This window comes from Lissotriton vulgaris, chromosome 4_1 (genome assembly GCF_964263255.1).
Source record: "Lissotriton vulgaris chromosome 4_1, aLisVul1.2, whole genome shotgun sequence".
NCBI classification, from domain to species: domain Eukaryota; kingdom Metazoa; phylum Chordata; class Amphibia; order Caudata; family Salamandridae; genus Lissotriton; species Lissotriton vulgaris.
Window position 1 is genome coordinate 222,734,389 of NC_141691.1, and position 21,075 is coordinate 222,755,463.

The 21,075-nt window shown below is 46.7% G+C and overlaps 1 protein-coding gene across 1 annotated transcript in view; it reads left to right on the forward strand.

Moving 5' to 3' along the window:
- Positions 1–21,075, forward strand: part of NKAP (NFKB activating protein) — a 237,436-nt gene that overhangs the window by 154,433 nt on the left and 61,928 nt on the right. Inside the window, exons 5-6 of the mRNA XM_086918538.1 lie at positions 2,910–2,955; positions 5,718–5,833. Of these exons, the coding sequence (XP_086774664.1) occupies positions 2,910–2,955; positions 5,718–5,833 (162 nt within the window). The remainder of the gene's footprint in view (positions 1–2,909; positions 2,956–5,717; positions 5,834–21,075) is intronic.

Genomic DNA, 21,075 nt, shown 5'->3' on the forward strand with positions numbered 1-21,075 from the left:
CGCTCCAACGAATCTCATTCCCAATTCAACCTCCGCCCGTGTTCATCCTGGACATGCTTAATGACAGAGGGTAAGACAGCCATGGACGGAGTGCCGAAGCACTTAGTAAAGACCGTTCCAAATATCTTACCTCAGGTCTCACAATCAGCAACCTCTGGTATTAAGTCTTTCTGCAAATTAATAGTTTGAATCCTGTGTTTCTCAACAGGAGTTGTATTAGGAAATAATGCTTCCAGCTGGTCAAATTTCTCAGCAAGCCAAAAAGGTAAATCATCCTTATCTTGGGGCCGCTTGCCCATAACCGAATTAACCATGACCGGATTAATTTTCATCCCGGCCGGTTCAGCTGGTTGCCCCGCAGCGCCAGGCGGCCCTGCCTTGACGTGGCGGGAAACGTATTGCACTAGAGCCCGGTGCACTACGACCAAAGAGGTATAAAGCACACGCAACTCATCTGTAGTGACTTGGTTGTGACGCGGATGCGGCTTGTAACCGGCTAAGACTGGCCACGTGGCCCCGGGAATGGACAAGGGGCCCAACCAAACCACTGTCACTGATTGGGAAAGGGCGCCATTAAACCAAACTCGATGCTGCCATGCAGAAATTGGAATCTCCAGTGTCCTATATGGGATGTAGTTTAGAGGCACAGCCGTGGGAGTATAAGTGTGAAACAGGCCAGAATCAGCATTTACTGAGGGAAAGGTAACCCATGAGTAGAATAACTCAAAACGGGTATGCCGCTTCAGCACTCACTTCGAAAACTATCCCCATGCCATCCACAGTGACGCCGTACGTCTGCAAGGGAGTGCAGACGGCCATCCTACTATGTTGAGGAATCCTGACATCACCCATAGCGACACAGCAGATAAAAAGTACAATGCAAAATACTCTAGCAAAAAATGGTAGTAACTGAAGTAAAAACCTTTTTAAATGATCAAGCTTGAAAGAACCCATGGAACTATAGGTAGGTTAAATCGTCACCACTGTCAACCGGAAACAATAGTGAGGGTGTCATGGACTGTTATAAGCACTACTCGAGTGTCCCAAAAATAAGACCACTATGTTAGGTGCGCCATGTTGCAGGGATTCTGCTCATACACAGAACTGTGCACAGAGACCCAGGACATCAGTGAATTGTGGTGGACCAAAAAACTCACCTCCTTACCTAGAACCCCTAACCAACTAGCATCAGTGTCACATTAGCTCTTCGTCCTGTAGCAAAGGTCCCAATGATTAGACAACCCAGAACATGCTACTTAGGTTACTCTCAGGAATGGTGGGAATTAAGAACTCTCTTTCGTTATATTCTCATACCAGTCCAAAACATGGATAAAGAAAGAGACACGATAAAGTTCAAAATATTTATTTTAACGCCGTGCTCTACGATGCAGTAGTTTTGAGAACATAAGTAGGAATATGATTAAAAATAATACGATCAGGAGAAATCCAATTATAATGATGTTGGGAACAAGTTATATAGCACCTAGTATGCCACCCTCCCTAGCTAGGAACTATGTTTTATAAAATATAGAAGGTTTCTTAGGCTTGAAAGGCGAACCCCATACCTCCAAGATCAGCAGAAGTGAATCACATCAGGATCTGCAATAGCTCTCTGTCTCTCTGGAAAAGGGATTCCTTCAGAGAATCCTGTTCAAACTCTTACTGACAACTTTTAGAGCCCACCGTCACCTGGGCCCAAGATATCTCTCTGCAAGATTCAGTCCTCATACCACTGTAAGAACACGGAGATCTACTACTGCATATCTGCTCGGGGTTCCAGCATTTAAATTAGCCACTAGAGGCGGAAGATCAGCTACCGTTTTGGGAGCAAAAGCCTGGAATAGTATGTCTAAGGAACTCAGAGTTGTTGAACAGGAGGGGCAGTTTAGGAAATTGTTCAAAACTTGGATATTCGGAATAGCGGATGCTTGCAGCCTAAAGCTTATCTAAGTTTATTTTACATATCTGATCCGTTGCTACTTACAGCGCCAGGAGACTCCGTTAGGAGTGGCAGTTTGCGCTATAGAAAACTACTTTTCATTTCATTTCAGAGTGTCTAAATCATGCATGCAGTGTGATATTAAAGACGCCAGAATTTCAGCTAGCTGCAGCTGCTTGCATGTTCTGTCTAGTGCATGAGTCGATCAGCCCGAACAACACCGAACATTGTTTTGATAACCTTGGAGGCTTCAGCACTCACTGTGAAGTCTAAGGTCGAGCTGTAAGTCTAGGGACGTTGAAAACAAGCCATTCTCAAGTGAAGCCATTCGCTCAGCCTAACTTACAACAATAGTTACATATAGTGTTGTGTGCCAAATCAGCAAAAAGGTAAAATGGTTTCTAAACTTCTAATAAGCCTATGCTAACATAGCAATGTGCACAAGTAAGGCCCTGCCTTCACTACACTAACATATTCACCACTCTAATTACTTTCATATTTCACTTTACTAATTCACCACTAATCCTTTATGAGCTCCGGAGTAGCATGCTACTCGCCGAAAAAGTGCTTTGACTCATCAGGGTTAGTAAGCGCTATATAAATGCATTTACAATATAATACAATTAGCAAACTAAAGTATTGACTCATTAGCTCTAAAGTTCAGTTCTTTTTCGGCAAGATGCGAGTGCGCCTGTGATCAGGCAAAATGCCATCTCTCACAGTGAAAGAGTCCAAATAGCTGAAATGGGCTAACTCATTCCTTCATGCTATATGCTGCAGTAGGCACAATAAAACTGTGAATGATACTAAAGCAGACCAGTAAACGAAGTGTGCCAACTCAAATCCCTTTTATGCTTTTTTATGTTTAAAGAAAACAAAAACACTGAAGTTACAAGCAGGAATGAGTGGTGTTTATATTTGAAGAAGGCAGTCAGAGTACTTGCATTTATGACTATTCATGTTTTTACAGATGAGGAAGACAAAAAGAAATCAAAGAAGAAGAAAAAACACAGAAAGTAAGATTATGCTGAAAACACTTTCATTGTTTCCCCTGTAAAGAGGATACGACTATGAGAATAGTTAGAGCGCCAAATCGTCGCAGTGAATGTAGATGCAAACAGGTTGAACTATGTTGTGTGTAAAATACTTGAGGGATAAAGTATTGATGGGTGTAGGTAAAGAGCATGTGTCCTTTATTACATTTGCAGAAATATTCTTTTCTATTAGTAAGAACCGCAGAATAAGTTTTGAAATCTTTGGACTATCAGAGCCCTGTCCCTTAAGGAGTTCTGCTGAGAATGCAGTATACCAGTTCAGTTATTTTATATTTGACAACGTTTTTTTTTCCTAAAACAACTTTGTACAATGTCAGAAGAGCTATTTTGTCCCATTCATAGGTGTGTTTAAAGTTCTTTTCCTAATGTAGTATCAATTTATTTTCTCCTTTAATCTCTTCAAATGTGAGCCAGTGTCTTAGTATCCTGACTGTGGGTGACATGACCTCCATTTTCACCTTTAAAACTATATACTCTTTGGGAGTGAAAAATGCGCCTGACTGCTAGGTTAAATCCTGGTCTGGACCTTATAATTCCAGGTCTTTTGGGAACTTTTAAATTGTGATTTAAGAGTGATTTAAACACTCCACTTTGCTTACAAACAGAGGTAAACAAATTCTAAGCATTTGCGTTTTATGTAAACTAATAGCGACATAGCATGAAAATCCACATGCAGTCTACCTGTTAAAGGCTGATAGCTCTCCAGCAACCACAATGTCATGGCTTTGACACAAACCCTCAGTCTATTTCTGCTTAACCCCTTGCGTGCTGCCGTCGGCCATTGGCCGATGGCAGCACTACCTCCCTAGTGCTGCAGTCGGCCAACGGCTGACTGTGCCCCGCCCACTCTTTAGAACACCCGCATTGTGGCGGAAAAACCGCTGCGGTTAGGTCGTTAACATGAAGGTTCAAAAAGTACTCTGGTTGCCCTATTTTGATCTCCATCACCAAGACCTACTATTTCTTCTATAAACTAACTTGGAGCCACCATCACTTGGAATTTATATATGTTTATTAAGTGACCACTGCTTCAACCACATTCCTTCAAAACCCCGCAACCGTGACACCCATTGCCTATAATTAAAATGATTTATATTCAAATGTAATTCAATTCTACTTATCTATAACCCTAATGCTAACCTTAAAAAGTGCAATTAATTATATTGAATCAGGTTACAATTTATTTATTATAATGTGTATTATATTGAATTGAAAAATGTATAGTTAGATTAAGTTATAAAACACATTAAAAGTAAATATGGCTAATACTAGATCCATGTAAATGCCAAGATATGTTGTTTTTCCGAATTTAACTTGCTAAATGTGATGCGTCCTATTCTATCACAAAAGGTTCAATGGCTCTTCTCAAACTCATGAAGATGCTTAAATCTTTTAAAGAGGGTATGTTGTATATCTAGATAATTAAAAATGTTTCCTTGTATTTTTTTACATATTCAGTTTAGTGATTAACCATACACTCTTTTTGTGTATTTGCCATTTTATAATTTAAAAAAATACATTAAAGCTATGTTTATACTCTCCTTTTAGTCAAAATCCCATATCCAGTGGTAAAGGGGAGACTCTTCTAAAATTGTTGATACATTCTTTAATGTGAGATTAGATATTTCCAAATAATTGAGATAGATTGGCTTCATTTTATTAAAACTACTTTGTGACTGTGGGCTTAATAATCGTTGGATCCAAGAAATATGTTCACAGACTAGTTTAAGAGCATAAAATATATAATAAATGCACACTTTTAGCAACGGTTATGGCTTGTCCCTGAGGGCCAAGCTAAGACTTGTTCTTGCTCCCACATATTCTAGTTTAATCCCCCAGAGGAATCGATCATTGGCTATGTCACAAAAAATGCGTTATCAGTAGTTACACCACCATCTTCACTACACACATAGAAAAGTAGCAGGGGCCTGTAGTTTGATGCCTTCGTATTTTTGCAATGGGTGAAGAGTTTTTGAAGCACTTTTTTATGTATTTGACCAAGTCTACTGGCTGTAAGATAGACATTTCTAAAGAATATGTTCAGCACACATTCTAGTTGTACGGTTGAATTGCATATGTTTTACCCTTCTTGGACTTTTGAACCAGGACTATACTCTAATTGTAAAATTTGTAGAGTCCTTATTTTGAATTCTTGATCGCTGCAATGACTGTGGTATCTAACGGAGACTATTTAGATTCTGTATGCAAAGGCCCACCCGTCTTTCAGGATATACTTTGTGTTTAGTTTGATAATTTGATGTATTCTTCTACTTTTGTAAATAGTAATACGTTGGATTTTATTTTTTAGCTAAATGGTAATATTCTTAGACTTGGCCTTTAATTGTTGCTCTTTGCCTTAGAAATTCTCACTGATGAACAATCCGCACTGCAGCCAATACATCAAAAGTCATAGTTGTCTCAAAGAACATTAAAATTAACTTAGAATTGTACCTTGAGCAGACAATTATTGTGGCTCCTTGAGTGAGACCTTTAAACTGGCAGTGCCCTATTTCTTAACTAGTGTATAAAGGGTACTAGTTTACAGGCTTCGTCTTGCTTGTGTCTTCTTATTAAAACAGTTTTCATTATGGGCAACCACAATTACAAGTAGGTGAAAGTTTAGTTTCTATTTCTGTTTTGAGTTTACTCTGTGACCATTGTTGCTTTTTAAAAAAAAATGAATGGGTAAAGAAATACGCATTTCTTTTCTTCTAACTTCATAGAAAGAAGTCAAAGAAAAGGAAAAACAAGAAGACTAAGAAAGAGTCCAGTGACTCCAGCAGTGAAGAGTCTGATGATGATGAACTACATGGTGGAGACCTCTGGGTTGAGAAATCAAGTAGGTTTGCTGGTGTAAATTTACAGGGCCTGATTGGCAAAAGTCAGACATTTAATCAAGTATAGGTCCCTCTCTTCTTCTCTTCCTCTCTTCCTCTCTTCTTCTCTCCCTCTCTCCCTCCCTCTCTCCCTCTCAAACATATCCACGCACCATACTTAAAGCCCTGGCATTCTAATTCAGACACACACAGCACATCTGAAATCTGGTAGTCTTAATGATTTTATTGCTCACCTTAACAGCAGTTGCCACACAGTCATCCTACATACAATGACAACATATCTATTATCTTATTCCTTTTGTTCAAACACAGTATTATACAACTCTCAATCATGGTAATGTGCAGACACGCACATTATTACCATTCACTTTGGTAATTCCCTTTAAATCTGGCACATACAAATTAGCACCTATCATTCTTACAAATTCCAACATGCACTCGCACAGATCTGCATGCACAAAACAAACATTGACCGAAATCATTCACACCTGCCAACTCTGTATGAGGCATGCAAATTAACCCCTCATACACACGCCACCAGAAAAGTACTAAGACCACATAGGTGCACATAAATGGGTAGCATACACATATAAATACACATTCACAAAGATCCACATATGCATGCTTTATTTTTAATGTGTGTTTGCAGATGCATAGACTGGGAAAGGTTGTGTCAGTGGAGGTAGGCAATCTTTTTTTACATTGTTTTTATTATTTTATTTATTAACAATAAACAGTACAGTCATGTATTCTGGCTAGGTATAATATGATACAGAATTTTTGTTGGAAGTGACACAAAAGCAACACAACAGTTATTTATAATAATACAATTCTAAGGGGTTGTTTGAGACTACAGTCGATTGACTAAATATACATAATTGGCATTTCTAGTGACTTAATAATAGTATCTTGTGCATACAAATCCGTCTTCCAATACATATTTGGTATAGGTTACTGAAAGGTTGCAGAGCAGCTTTGTTCTCTCCTTCTACTTCCCTGCCTCCTTTCACACTAAATACTTTTGGCCTGGGCCCCAAAAACCCTTAGGCCAAGCCTGGGGCGGGAGCAGTTCACTCTCTGTGTCAGACTTTGTGTTACAATCCATCATATCTGTATGCCAGTCCCTCATAGTCTGTATTGGGCCTCTGGCCCAGCGCATCACAACATGGCACTGGGCAAGCAATAACCCCACCGCAACAAGTTTTCTAACACTTTTATCAACCTCTTTATCATAGCCCAATAAGGCAAGCAGCGGGCCAGGTTCAAGGGAAAAATCTGTTATAGCACCTAAGTCACAGAAAACCAATTTCCAAAAATCTAGTATCTCTGGGACGTGCCATGCGATGTGTATGAAACCTGCTTCTTGCTTATGACAGGCCTGACATTCTGCTTTGTCGTGTAACCCCTAGCGATGAAGTCTCTCTAGTGTATAATACACTCTGTTTACATATTTAAAGTGAATTAGTCGGTGTGTACAGTTCAAGGAAACCTGCATAATCCTATTGCATCAATATTGCCAATATTTGTAATCAATGGCTCTGTCACGCTCGCTGCCATTCCAGGCATGTCTTCATCAAGTGAGGCCTCCTAGACTCATGTGCAAATCTATAGAATCTTGTTGAGGAAATATAAATTTTATGGTCAAGTTGTGTTCCCTAGCGAGTACCCCACCGTCTCCATGTACGAGTTAAAGTGCATGTAACTTCCCTCCTGCACCAGCTATGAAGACGCAAATACATTTGCGTCCAACGTCAACATGTCCTCTTTCAGACCCACCATGAATGGGTTGAGTGGTCCGTTCCTAAGTATGCTATGCCAACGTCTTTTTGTCACACTAAGGATAATGGAAATTTAATCCAGCGAGCCACATCTTCCTCTAGTTTGTGGACCACTTTCCAAAAGTTTTCTAGCATTACTATACCTGGGTCCTATGTGAATTTGTATACCTAGATATCGCACAGAATCGGTCTTCCACTGGAGGGAGTCAGAGAGAACTGGGACAAGTCTGACATTTTCCCTCTGAGTCATGATAGTCCTCCGAAACAAACCACCTCCCTGGGTATAGGCGTAAGATGTCTCTCTGGGTAGCAAACATACAACAGCGTGTCGTTTGCATATGCTGAGATAAATAAACATAGTCCGGGAAGTGCAACTCCCTGTGTCCATGGTACTCTCTCAAGTTGCATGCTAAAAGCTAGACCACTAACACATATGATAAGGGTTACAATGGGCATCTCTGTCGGGTCCCCCTTGTGATCATAATTGGAGAGGCGACAATGTTGCTCACACAAAACTTAGCCAGAGAGGCTGTATTTAACACCGTAACCAAACACAGGAACACTTTGCCCACTCCAGTTCGGTGAAGCATTGCCCTCTTGAATGTCAACTCTATGGAGTCAAACGCCTTTTCGGTGTCTAGAAAAAGTGCTGCAGCTCTAACATCTGGGTCCAAGCATTGAATAGCAACAAAAACGTATCTAAGGTTATATGTTATACTACGACCTGGCACGAATCCCGCTTGTTCCGGGCGAAGCACCAGCAGCACAATTGTAACCAGTCGATTCGCCAAGACCTTGGCAAACAATTTGGTGTCCACATTTAACAGTGACAATGGTCTGTAAGATGAGCAGTTATTTGGTTGTTTGCCCAGGTCACAATCTGAGCTTTTCTCATAGGAGTCATCATGTCCACGTCAACCATTTCCTCATAGAGTGTGACCGGATGGGATATAAGTAATCATTGGTAGGCCTTCCAAAAGGTCACCGAGAGGCCATTGGTGCCAGGAGCCCCACTAACTCGCATATACTTAAGAGCTGTACTAATCTCTGCGGGGTCAACGAAGGCCTTAAGGTTTTCTTTGTTCTTTGGTTAGTCATGCCATGTTTATGTGCTCCAGGTAGTCAGAAAGGGCTTCCTCATCCCGAGGTTTACATGAGCTAAATAGACGAGCAAAGTAGCTACGGAACTATCAGCTATGTGTTCTGTGTCCGGCAATGGTTGTCCTTTCTCATCCTGAATTTCCACAATTACTACTCCTTCTCTTTTAGGGTGCATTAAGACTGCCAGGGTAGCTCCTGGACGTTCTCCCTGCCCAAACACTCTAGCAGTTGAATATTTGCCAAAGTCTTTAACTTCACTGTCCGCCTTTCATAGTATTTTTCAAGTTACACCTTGATATCTTTTAGTATTTGGGTATTACCTGAGTTTTGAATTTCTCGCTGTGCTATTTCCCTTTCCAGTGTCAACAACTTATCTCTCAAGGATCGGAGTACTCCTGCATGCTTGGAGATTGTTACACCTCTTATAAATACCTTGAAGGCTTCCCACACCATTGCAAAGCTATTGACCATGCCAATAATATTAGTAAAAAAAACCTCTATATCTTGTGCTAAGTCTGCCTTAAAGGAAGCGTCTAGTAAGAAATATGGAAGAAATCTCCAAGTAAATGATTTGAACTTCCGGTTGTGAAGCTCCAGGTCTAACAGTACCGGAGAATGATCTGAGTAGTTCTTAGGAGCGGATCGCAGTTAACGCAGGAAGCCAAACTTTTAGACACCAACCAAAAATTAATCCGAGTATGAATATCATGGGCAGCAGAATAATGCGTAAACCCTTAACCATCAGGGAAACGATGCCTCCATATATCGAGCAGGCCCAACTGGTCATCTGTACTTGCAATCCGCCCCGCGGAAGCCCGAGGGATGGCATGAGAGGCACCCTAGAACGATTTCGAGCAAGATCTTAAATACAATTATAGTCACCCTACCACCCCCAGATTTGTGGTAAGTCGACCCACTGAAGCAGGCCAGCACCAAGCGTGTGGTAAAATTGCTGATCATCATAATTGGGACCAATAACGCTAACACGCCTTACTTCCAGCCCCTCTTTGTAGCACTGAGCAATTCTGAACCTACCATCCCAGTCAGTGCATACTTCTTGCAGATTTTTACCAGATTTATTGTAGTGCAAGATCTACATGATGTTTCTTAAGGTATGCCACTACTTAACAAACCTTTTTATGATTATCTAGGCCTCTCACATTCCGTGTCAGGAGCCTGACCCTATGGCGGACAGGTCGGTCTATCTGTTTGTTCCATATCACCCATACTACTCTGTGTATTTTTGATTGTCGATAATAGCCAGCCAAACTTTTAATTTTTCAATAAGTACTTGAGTGCAAAAACTCCAATAGAATGCCCCCCACGCTGTGCAAACTCAAACTTAGCATAGCAAGGTTTTGCCCCACCTTTGTCCCTCCCAACGAACCCCTAAAGGGAAAAAGGCACACAACAAAATGTGTTACACACTTTGGAGCACCCACGGGATGGATGTTACTGGCAAGCATCTCCGCCATTGGCCCAGCGACTCCAATGCAATAAGGTACTTCATTTATGCGCTTATTGTTGCTTTAAGAGCCAAGACGAGCATTCCCCTCATCTCCTGTTCCCCACAGCCGCAAAGTAGAACTGAATGCCAGCAGGTGGTGATCTATATGTCCTATGGAGTAACAGATCCCACCTCCCCTCTCTGAGATACAATATCCAATAGCAGAGGTGTAGTGCAACATAATGCAGGAACCATCTTACCAATCTCCCAAGGCCTGACACCAGAGTCTACAACCTCAGCCAGGCCTCAGTCGAATTAACTAATACAGTCCATTTTCTGATCGGGAGAGTCAGCTGGCATTGTTCCCACCATTCGGGTACAGTTTTAGGACGTCACATGATCCCCATCTTAGGATCAGATGGTCTCCAGGTTAGAGGATGCCACAAAGTACATTCCAATGATCCTCTGCGTCCAATGTTTCGTCATCCATGTTGAAGGCAGATTTAGGGGAGCCCTTCCGAGAACCAATACCGTCTGTTTCTCTAAGGAACTGTAGAACTTGTTTTGAGTTGGTAAAAACATGTGACTTCTCACAACAAGAATTCGTAACTTGGCAGGATACATCATGCTGTATTCCAGTTGGAGATCAGAGCTTCCTTTTTACAGGTATACATTGATGGAGTGCCTTTTGTACTTGCTGCGTGAAGTCAGGGTAAAGGGACAGCTCCATTCTCTCATATCTTTAGTGTGTTTAACTCTCTAGCCTTGCAGAGAACAGTGTCACAATCTCTCTAGTTCAGGAGTCTCGCAGTTCCTGGACGGGGGAGGGGAGCACCAGGGACTGGCATAGGGGCAAGAGAGCAATGAGAGCGCTCCACTATGAAAATCTCTGACCAGCAGCGCGATTAGGAGTTCCTCTACATATTGTTTCATATTGTCGATGTTGATTGACTCTGCAACTCTCACAATTCTTACGTTGTTCCGCCTTGAACGTGCCTCCAAATCTTCTGCTTTGGCTTGTAGCGTATCGAGCAATTTATCCATTTTGGAGTGCGGGACTGACACAGCATTTGATGTGTTCTCTGCCTCAGACACCCTCTTCCCAACCGTATCAAACCGTACCATGTTTTTATACACCTCTGCGTCATTCTGTCAATTCTGAAGGAGAGGGCATCATTCCGCCCCCGCGCCAAACTATTTGTCAAACTGCGCTGCTTTTCCGCAAGTATCTGTTTTAGGTCCAAGCCCACGAGAGGGTCATTGCTCTCTGAGCCGGATTCAGAGGCTCCTATTGCCGGAGGAGAGGGGGTAGGGAGGGTGGTGGTGGATTCTGTGCAGGTTCCGAAACGTTTCAGTATATGCTGAGGACTAGAATGATGGGAGTCACAGATTCCGTCTTTCCCCTGCACTCTAATTCAACAAGACTTTGTGGAGGCAGCAATTTATTGTGACAGTATCCTTGATGTGTTCTATCTTGAGCCAAGACTGCGTAGATAGGGGCGTCGGGCTACTGTTGGAACTTAGAGTGCCAATGTTGAGGAATACAGGCCATCGACTCACTCCGTAGCTGGTTAAAATAGACTGCTTGGAGCAAGGCATCTCTCCAATAACCCTGTTTTGGCCAACTCAGTCGTCTTTATTTATAGTAGGGCCCAAAAGACTCAATTGCTCGGTCTTAATGAGGCAATATGCCTTCTGGCTACGAATGAAATCAGTGGGTTGTGAGGGACTAAGTATGGCTTAGTACAGATGGGAGATGCCGTAGTATTGTCCACGGCCTCTCCCCAGTCAGCTCGTCTGCTGCCGCCTCACCTCAGAGATGGAGTGTCCCATCTCAACACCTCAGGGCCAGGTAGCTGCTCCGTTCCAAGTTGAGTATCCTCCTTCACGATGGGGCCTCCCCAGACCCCACCTCAGTGCGACCCAAAAGGCCCACACCACTCTACTCAGCAGCCACCTATACCACTGGATCAGCTGTAAGTCCTCCACGCCCTCCGAGCACGGCTGCAGGCCTCAAGGCTGCGGCCCAGCCACGACCCGTGGTCGGCAGTGAATAGTGCCCAGTGGTGCTTGGAGAAATTGGTTTCTCCAGGCACTCATCAGGAGGCAATCTTCCCTCTTACTCTGCAACTCTGTTAGCCGTCTAAAATTTCCGAGCAACTTGTCGGTCGTCAAGACACAAGATAATAGGTAGGATATTTAGGCGAAGCACAACTCTCAGTCCCCACCATCTTAAAGACGGAGGGACCGAGCCAACCAGAGTGATGCTTATGCCCTGGAGAGTGGCATAATATGTGTTGTATCCACCCCAAGGAAGGGTCCCATTGGTCCCAATCTGTACCTACCTGAAACGCCCCTAAAAGTATTCAGGGGCAACCCCGATCATTGCCTCCTCAGACAAGAAAGAAGATGATGAAGGAACGAATAGCCGTGCTAAAGAAAGAAGAGGAGGACATCAACTGACTTGACCCCAGCTCTACCGGCCTGACCCCACCCCCACCTGCACCAGCATAATCCCAGTGTGTCCTGCAGCCAGCAGTCCCCCAGAACCCGGAGGACCTGCCCTGCCTTCCGTAAAAAAGACTTTGTCTTCCGTGAGCACCGGATTTGTGCACCAACAGACTCTGGCTCAGGCCAATTCCACAAGTCTGCACCCGACTTCCATGGCCCGAGTTCGAGTGACCCAACACCACAAGGAGGTCTCTCCTGCGATCCTGACCTGGGATCTGGTAATCCATGACCTACATGATGTCACCAACCAATGCCTGCAGTCCCTTTCTGGAGGATCCCCGAACGCGGCCAGTGCCGGTAGAAAAAAACAGACACCAAAAGACACCCCTGCACTGTGTTCTGTTTTTTCTACTACAAGGGAACGCATGGCAGTTTTCCTTGTGTGACAATGTCAAGTAATCAATCAAATACATTTGTACAGCGCGCAGCTATCTCGCCTGAGGCGGCCTCACACACATCAGGAAAACCTGGATCTGCTTGGAATAGGGACGCTTGTATAGTGATTATAATTGTATTTGGAGCACTGGGAGAATGTCTACTTCCAGTGACGGTGACAGAGATGGCCCAGCAGGTGAATAGATCACTGCTGAGGTAAGCGATGGCATCTGCTGTCTCTGGCCCCTCACACTTTGTTAGGGTGAAGTACCAAACAGATAAATCGAGAACCTTTTGTGTTCAGGGTGTTCTACATCTTTTCCTTAATTGATAGCATCTTCTCTGGGGTTTGAGGGTGTGAGTTATGAGTTGGGTGGTACAGGGGTGCACAATGCATTCTAGATAGTATATATATCTTGTATGTCAGGTGTAGAATACTGAATGTGGCTGTCACTTAATTGAAGGAGGGCGGTTACTGCACTTTTAAAGTTTACTCATTTATTGGGTCACAGAATAACTAGCCACTGAGAGAGAGGGCTGGGTGTACTGTTTCAACATACTCTCTTAGGTGGTGCTCTAGATTGAGTAGGCGCTTCTAGTGTTATTAGGCATATCCGTGTGCAATGAAGCGATCAACAGTAGGGCCTACAATACATGTGTGTGGGGCTGGAAGGTATTAGAAGTGTTGGTTCTTGGCATATATACTCAGCTGCTGGCAATGGGTGAATTGTCATCTTTGTTCATGTTGAGGATGCTGATATGACTTCTGGTTGGCACCCTTATGGGGAACACAAAAGGGGGAACACTTATAATACTCTGGTAACAGCTTGGGGTCAAAATGAGGTGGAGTATTGTCATGTAGATGTTTTGAAGGATGTGCCCTGGATGTATTTTTAAGGACACTAATTCTCATATATTGAAAAGGGTCTGTTTGAAGTCCTTAGTTCACATGGAAAATTGTACTCAGCAGGGACTCAGATGTATGTACATGAGCTGCAGGGTTTGTAAAGAAACTGCTGACCCCTTTGCTGTCAGTAACATGCAGGGATAGTTTGGAAGGTGAAGTTAATAGTAAAAGAAGTTTCTGAAGCCATCTCCCAAAATAATCTCTGGGAAAGTGGCAACACCTTTGTAACAGATGTTTAAGTAAGGATGCCAGGAAAGGAGTATCTCCCATATGACTTTCCTGTGGCCCAGTAGCATTAATGCATATTGCCGAGAAGCCCAAACATAGGTGTGATACTTGAAGACCCATAACTTTGTTGGTTTTTCTAAATAAGGGCCTTTGCAAAAACGTTAGCCATCTCGCTGTGACCCAGTTGATACATGCAGGTCAATCTGGGTTCTTGCCACAAGGGAGTACTAGACTCGACCTTAGACTGCGTAATGGTAGTCTGGAATACACACAGACTGTCACAGAACCAAGAGTGGTCATGACTTTGGATGTATCAAATCCTTCGACTGTCTGTTATTCTGGATGGGCTGGTGTTGTGCAGTCACTTTCTGTCTTGGATCAGGATGCTCTGTACAGGCCTTCTGGTCATCGGGGAGTGGGAGGCGAAGTTTTATTTTGCCAAGCACAAGAAAATAGGCTGATCACGGTCCAAGTCCCAAACCAGGTCTCCGTCATCTGGGATGTCTAAGAAGAAGTCCACATACAAATCTTGGAGCTAACACGGGAAGTCTAGAAGGTAGTCCTTTCTCCCACTCCAGAGACAAATTGTGTATTTTGCGCTCAAAAGCCCGACTACACCACTAGTCTTGAACCCTATTCCATGACTTGACCCGGCCCTAGATTTCCCAGGCCATCCTTGACTCCACAGTAGGTAGATTCCTTCAAGAAGGCAGTGCTGCAGCTTTTGCAGGCAATTTTGTGTTCCCCTGGAGCAGTTTCAGGTCGCATGGATCTGTACAGGCCCCATTTTTTACTTCAATTGGTAGGACCTTCAGCAGCACAGATTGACACCTCACCTGGGAAGGGCCACACCTCCACTCCTTTGTCGAATGCCACACTGGTACCAGCTGGGCCGGCCTTGGCCAGAGAGGTGCCAGGTCCATATCTGACCCATTCGCTGATATCTGGTCCGGAGAAGAGTTCAACTAGATCTTGGCCAGTGTTTCGTTCCTTGATTACCAAGTCGCAGTTAGTGGTTTTGGCAGGACAATTCGACAATATTTTTGATTTGAGCCTTCCCTTCGGATTCATATGGCATGCAATACTTGCAGAATGTTCGGCTGGCGATGCAGATGAGCAACTGTTTGAAAATGTGTTGGCATTCACTATATTGATTATGGCCTGCATTTAAAATCTCCAAAATGCTAGTGGTCTTATATGAAAGAAACACGTTAGTATTAGATTCCTTACCTTAGAATACCCCCAGGCGTCAGACTGGATCCGGAAACTTCTGCGTAGCAGTACCCTTGCGCGTCGGTAGGCGTCGCCTGCTGCTCCGCATCTGTCGGCGGCGTCGTGGGCGCCGGGTTGACGTCACCGGAATACTTAGACGCCGCCCTCGGTCGCTGACGTCAGTTCCTATTTTTCCGCGCCAGCAAGCGCCGATCCGGGAACAATGGTACCCTTAGTCACTTTTTGACTCTCGGCACGAGGTTTGCCGTGCGTGGGACCTGAGGGAGGACCGGAGGATTACTCTGCCCACTTTGAGAATATTTGCTGCCTTTTCTTTGTTGTGGGGAATCGGCGGGTGCGGCGGCCAGGGACTGCGAGTACCAGCATTCCCTCTCAATACCTGCAGCTGGTACTCTTCCCCGGCCGGTCCCGCCTCCTTGTCCTATTTACACAGAACTTGTTCCTGTCCCGCGGGACGCGCACGGGTCAAAGCGCGGGGCTAAGCCCGGGCAAAGGGCGGGCCCTTTACGGCCCTCAGAGGCCAGAAGAGGACGGGCCGACCCACCCCACCTGACTTTTCATTAGGAGAAGGTACAGAGACGCACTTTCCTTATTGACTTGCACTGTACTGCTGCTTGCCGCTTTTTGGCGTATTGTATACTAAACATGTCCATCTGGGAGGAGCTCAATGCCCTGTGTGGCACCAAGTATGTCCCGGATGCATCACCCCCAAATCCACCCCCCCCCCCTCCTCCTATTATGGGCAGTAATTCCGACAATTTAAACGGCACTCCGCGGGACCTACCTCTACCTTTAAATAACGACAAAACTCAAGCCAATGCACTGCCTCGGGGTCCCAATATTAAAAGGAAGCATGACGGGGAAAATGTCAATGAGAACCAACCTAAAATCCAAAAACTGTGCACTAGCCCTATATCATCCCCTTCTATCTCAATCACATCAATGGTGGATATGGCTGTGGATAAAATAGATGACCCTGTAATGTCCTCCCAACTGACTTTACTGGCTCAGTTCGAGCAACTGTTACTATCTGTCATATCACCTTTGGTTATAAAAATTAACGACCTGGGGGACAGGCTGACCAGCATCGAGAAAATAATTAAAAGGAATTCTCCACCAACCAATAAGATGGCAATACCCATTTGCCCGAATCTTCCCATTACCCCCGGAAAGTTTAAATCACCTATGCGTAAGAATGCCCAAACTCAATTACCACCTCTTAATACACCTACCGCAACAGGCCCTAAAGTAGCATCAAAACCCGCGTTAATAAATCATACAGTGTCCAGAGCCGTTCCAGAAAGAATGCCACGTATTAACTTACCTCCTGAAGCCGCCCCTTATGTGACTGTCCTCTCTGGAGTCCCTGCACTTAGCCAGGGAACACACGAAACACATCAGGACCTGCTAAATAAGGTTATTTTCTGGCTACAGAACAACAGACCTTTGCCACCTGATCTAGATGGTGGAATCCTGAGCGTCAGGAGGGTGGGGTGGTTAGGTACGCTGCCCAAAGACACCTCTGGAGACCTGGTGTTAATTAAATTTAAGAATAGGAACATCGTCCCCTACTTACGATTTTGCCAGCCCAAAGAAGGAGATGGCCCCATTTGCATTTGGGACTTGCACGACTTCTACCCGAGCTTCCTACACATCCTGTTACTAAGATCAACGACAAAGAAATACTACTCCTGGGGAAGGGGATCTTGTGCACCTAGCGCCACTAACCTCCTAGCCTCTAATAGATTTGAACCACTGTTTAAAAACTGTATTTTCTGAGAACCAACTATAAAGAGGCCACTTATGAGTACTCGCTTAATTGACACGGTAGCATGCAATTAATAAGTAAACTGCTGACACAGGTTTGCCTGATGTTCTTCCCCTGAACCGTAAGCTATTTTGTGGTACTGTATGCATGACCCTTTTTGTTTCTTGAGTTGTTCCACTTGATAATGAAATGTCTCATATTGATTAGCTGATCCGTCATACTTATTTAATCCTGTTTTAATAGCTGATATTAACTTTGTAATGAAATGTTAAGGTATTCATTTATGTATTGTTGTTGCTTTTATGATTTTAAATCAAAATCGAATAAAGCTAATATGACTGACTAAACTTTTTGGATCGTTTTTGATAATTTTTCGAAGTCGAACGACTCCGACTGTGCCGGTAGGGATGCCCGGGTTTAAACCCTGCGTCGACTGCAGCCGACTGATGTCGGTTACCAACCCCCATCGCCAGTGTCTTCATTTCCTCGGGCCGACCACAATGGCAAGTCGTGCCTTGACTTCGAAGGCTAGGCGAGAGCGGTCCCGCAAGCGCCTCGAGCTCCAGCAGTCGGCCCGTGCCGTTCGAGGTCCCGGTCCGGAAGGAGGTCGAGGGACCTGTCTTGGGGTCGGAGTTATCACGGCTCGGAGGATCGACACCACTCCTCGAGCTCCAAGTCCTCAGGTAAGAGGCACAAGACGTCGAAGAGGCAACATCGCTCTTTCAACTCCCCCCAGGCGTCACGGCCTGCTCCATACCCACCGGTCCTTAGGCAGCACGTGACGCCGGAGGAGATCGAGGCGTTCCTCACGGCCATGAGGTCCGTGGCGCCTTCAGGCCAAGCGGCCCCGACTGGGAGCCCAAGCGGCAGGGTGCTTCGCCCCCGACGCTGTCGGGTACTTCGCCCCCGGCGCCCTCGGCGACTTCGGTCCCGACGCCGCAGGGCCCCGCCGGATCCGGGTCGTCGCCTGTCGACCTCGCCGGCGCTGGCCCCCGGCGCCGTCCCAGGACGACATCGTCCCCGGTCCCCCCCCTCGATCTGGGTCCGGCGCCGCTCGACGCCGCTCCCGACGCCGATGGGAGATTTCTACTTCTATGACCCGGCCCCATCTTTTGACCCTGAGTACCAGGAGATGGGTGGCAAGGCAGATTGGGAGGGGTCTGAGGACCATCTGGCATGTGAGTGCCAGCCTTATCAGGACTGGGCAGGCGAGCTAGGGGACGCCAGTGGTCTGGATACCTCGTCAGACACTGGTTTTGTCTCCCCTCCTACCGTGGCTTCGGAGGAGGGGGCTGCCTATAGTGTGGTGTTGAAGCGGGCGGCCAAGGCCTTATCCCTTGAACTCCCTGTCGCGGCCGTGAGGACTAACCTACTCACTGAGGTCCTTAAACCGCAAGCAAGCTCTTCAGAGCCTCTGTTGCCGTTTAATGAGGCCTTATCTGACGTTCTTTTGGGCACCTGGTCCAGGCCCGCTACAGGTCCCCCTGTAGATAGGAACGTGGCCAGACGGCACTGCCCGGCTCTGGGCGACCCTTGCTTCCTGTCCACCCACCCCACCCCCAAGATCCTGGTCATACAGTCTTCCAACTCCCAGACCGCATTCCGGACGGCTCCCCCCAATCGGGAATCCAAGAGGTACGAACAGTATGGCAAACAAATGTTCTCCTCACTGAGTTTGGGGTTGCGGTCCGTTAACACCGCGTTCCTCTTGGGCCGTTATACCCACTCTCTGTGGGACACGGTTGCGGACGTGCTGCCACAATGTCCGGAGGAGGCCCGGACTAAACCCGCCCAAGCCCTTGCGGAGGGTCGAGATGCGGCACGGTACTCCATCCGATGTGAGCTGGATACAACGGACTCGCTAGGTAGAGCAATGGCAACGACGGTGGTGATTCGTCGCTCCGCCTGGCTGAGGTCTGCCAACTTTTCCGCTGATGTCCAAAGCACCCTTATGGACATGCCGTTTGATGGCCGTTGCCTTTTTGGTGACAAGGCAGACAGTGCGCTTGAGCGCTTTAAGGACTAAAGTGCTACGGCCAAGTCCTTGGGCCTATCGGCCCCGCGCCAGCAACCTGCTGCCTTTCGCTCCTTTCGTGGCCAAGGAAGGGGTGCCCCCACACGTCCTGCCAGCCATGGGCCGCTGACTAACATCCAGCGCGGTGGCGGACTTGGTAACCGCCGTGGCAGTGCAAGGGGACAGCGGCGAGGCCAGTCCACATCCACCCCTGCAGCATCCGCCTCAAAGCCCTCCTAGTCGGAGCTTTCAGGCCCACGTGACACCAGTGGGGGGCAGGGTTCGCCATCACTTCCTCCACTGGCGCAACATCACATCGGACAGGTGGGTGCTGCAAATCGTTCGAAGGGGCTACTCCCTCCCCTTCGAGGCGACCCCTCCAGCCATGCCACCGCAGTACCACCGCGTGTCGGGGGATCACTTGAATCTAATGTGAGAGGAAGTTACGGCCCTCTTGGCCAAGGGGGCCATCGAGCGCGTTCCTGGGCCAGAAGAAGGGTGTGGTTGTTACTCCCACTACTTTCTGGTTCCCAAGAAGGGCAAAGGGGGCCTATGCCCTATCTTGGACCTGCGGAACGTCAACGGCTTCCTCCGGAAAGAGAGGTTCAAGATGCTGACACTGGCTCAGGTCTTAGCTGCCCTGGACCCGGGAGACTGGATGGTAGCCTTTACTTGCAGGACGCTTATTTCCACATCCCCGTCCTGCCGGCCCACCTGCGCTACATGCGGTTCATGGTAGGCCACAAGCACTTTCAGTTTACCGTGCTTCCCTTCGGCCTTACCAGCGCCCCACGGGTGTTCACGAAAGTGAAGGTGGTGGTCGCAGCTCATCTGCGCAGGTTAGGGGTTTCAGTCTTCCCCTACCTCGACGACTGGTTGTTGAAGGCGGGCTCGCCCCAGACAGTGGTCGGCCATCTCCAGACTACGGCCAACCTCCTGCACCTGCTGGGGTTCTCCATCAATGTGCCGAAGACACACCAGTGTCCCTCTCAGAAGCTCCTCTTCATCGGAGCGGTTCTAGACTCGGCGCAGTTTCGGGTTTATCCTCCCGAACAGCGGGTTCGGGATATTCAGGCTCTGATTCCGATCTTTCAGCCGTTATCCCGAGTCTCGGTCAGCTTGGCACTGCGGCTTTTGGGGCTGATGGCCTTCTGCATCCTTCTGGTGCATCATGCCAGGTGGCGGATGCGGGCTCTGCAGTGGGACCTGAAGTTTCAGTGGGCCCAGCATCAGGGCAACTTGTCCGACCAGATCTTGATCTCGAAGGGCACTGCAAGACAGTTGCAGTGGTGGCTCACAGACCACGATTGGCTCAGCGGCAGATTCCTCTCCCGACCCCAACCGGAGCACGTACTTGTGACGGAAGCGGGCTGGGGAGGCCACATGGGAGAGGCGGAGATCAGAGGCCTCTGGTCTAGGGCGGAGTCCCGGCTCCATATCAACCTTCTGGAGCTGCGGGCGATCCGGCTTGCACTGAAGGCATTCCTCCCCTCTGTCCAGGGAAGTGTAGTGCAGGTGTTCACGGACAACACCACCGCCATGTGGTACTGCAACAAACAGGGCGGGGTGGGGTCGTGGACCCCATGCCAGGAGGCTCTGCGCCTCTGGCAGTGGCTGGAACATCAGGGCGTGACCCTGGTGGTTCAACACCTGGCAGGTTCCCTGAACGCCAGGGCGGACAAACTCAGCCGTCGGTGCATGATGGATCACGAATGGAGTTTGAACTCTGACGTGGCGCAAGGCCTCTTTCAGCAGTGGGGAGAGCCTTGGTTAGATCTATTCGCCACAGAAGAGAACGCGCAATGTCATCAGTTCTGCGTGTTGGAATTTCCAAGGCGGCACTCGCTCGGAGACGCTTTTCATCTAGAGTGGAGTTGCGGTC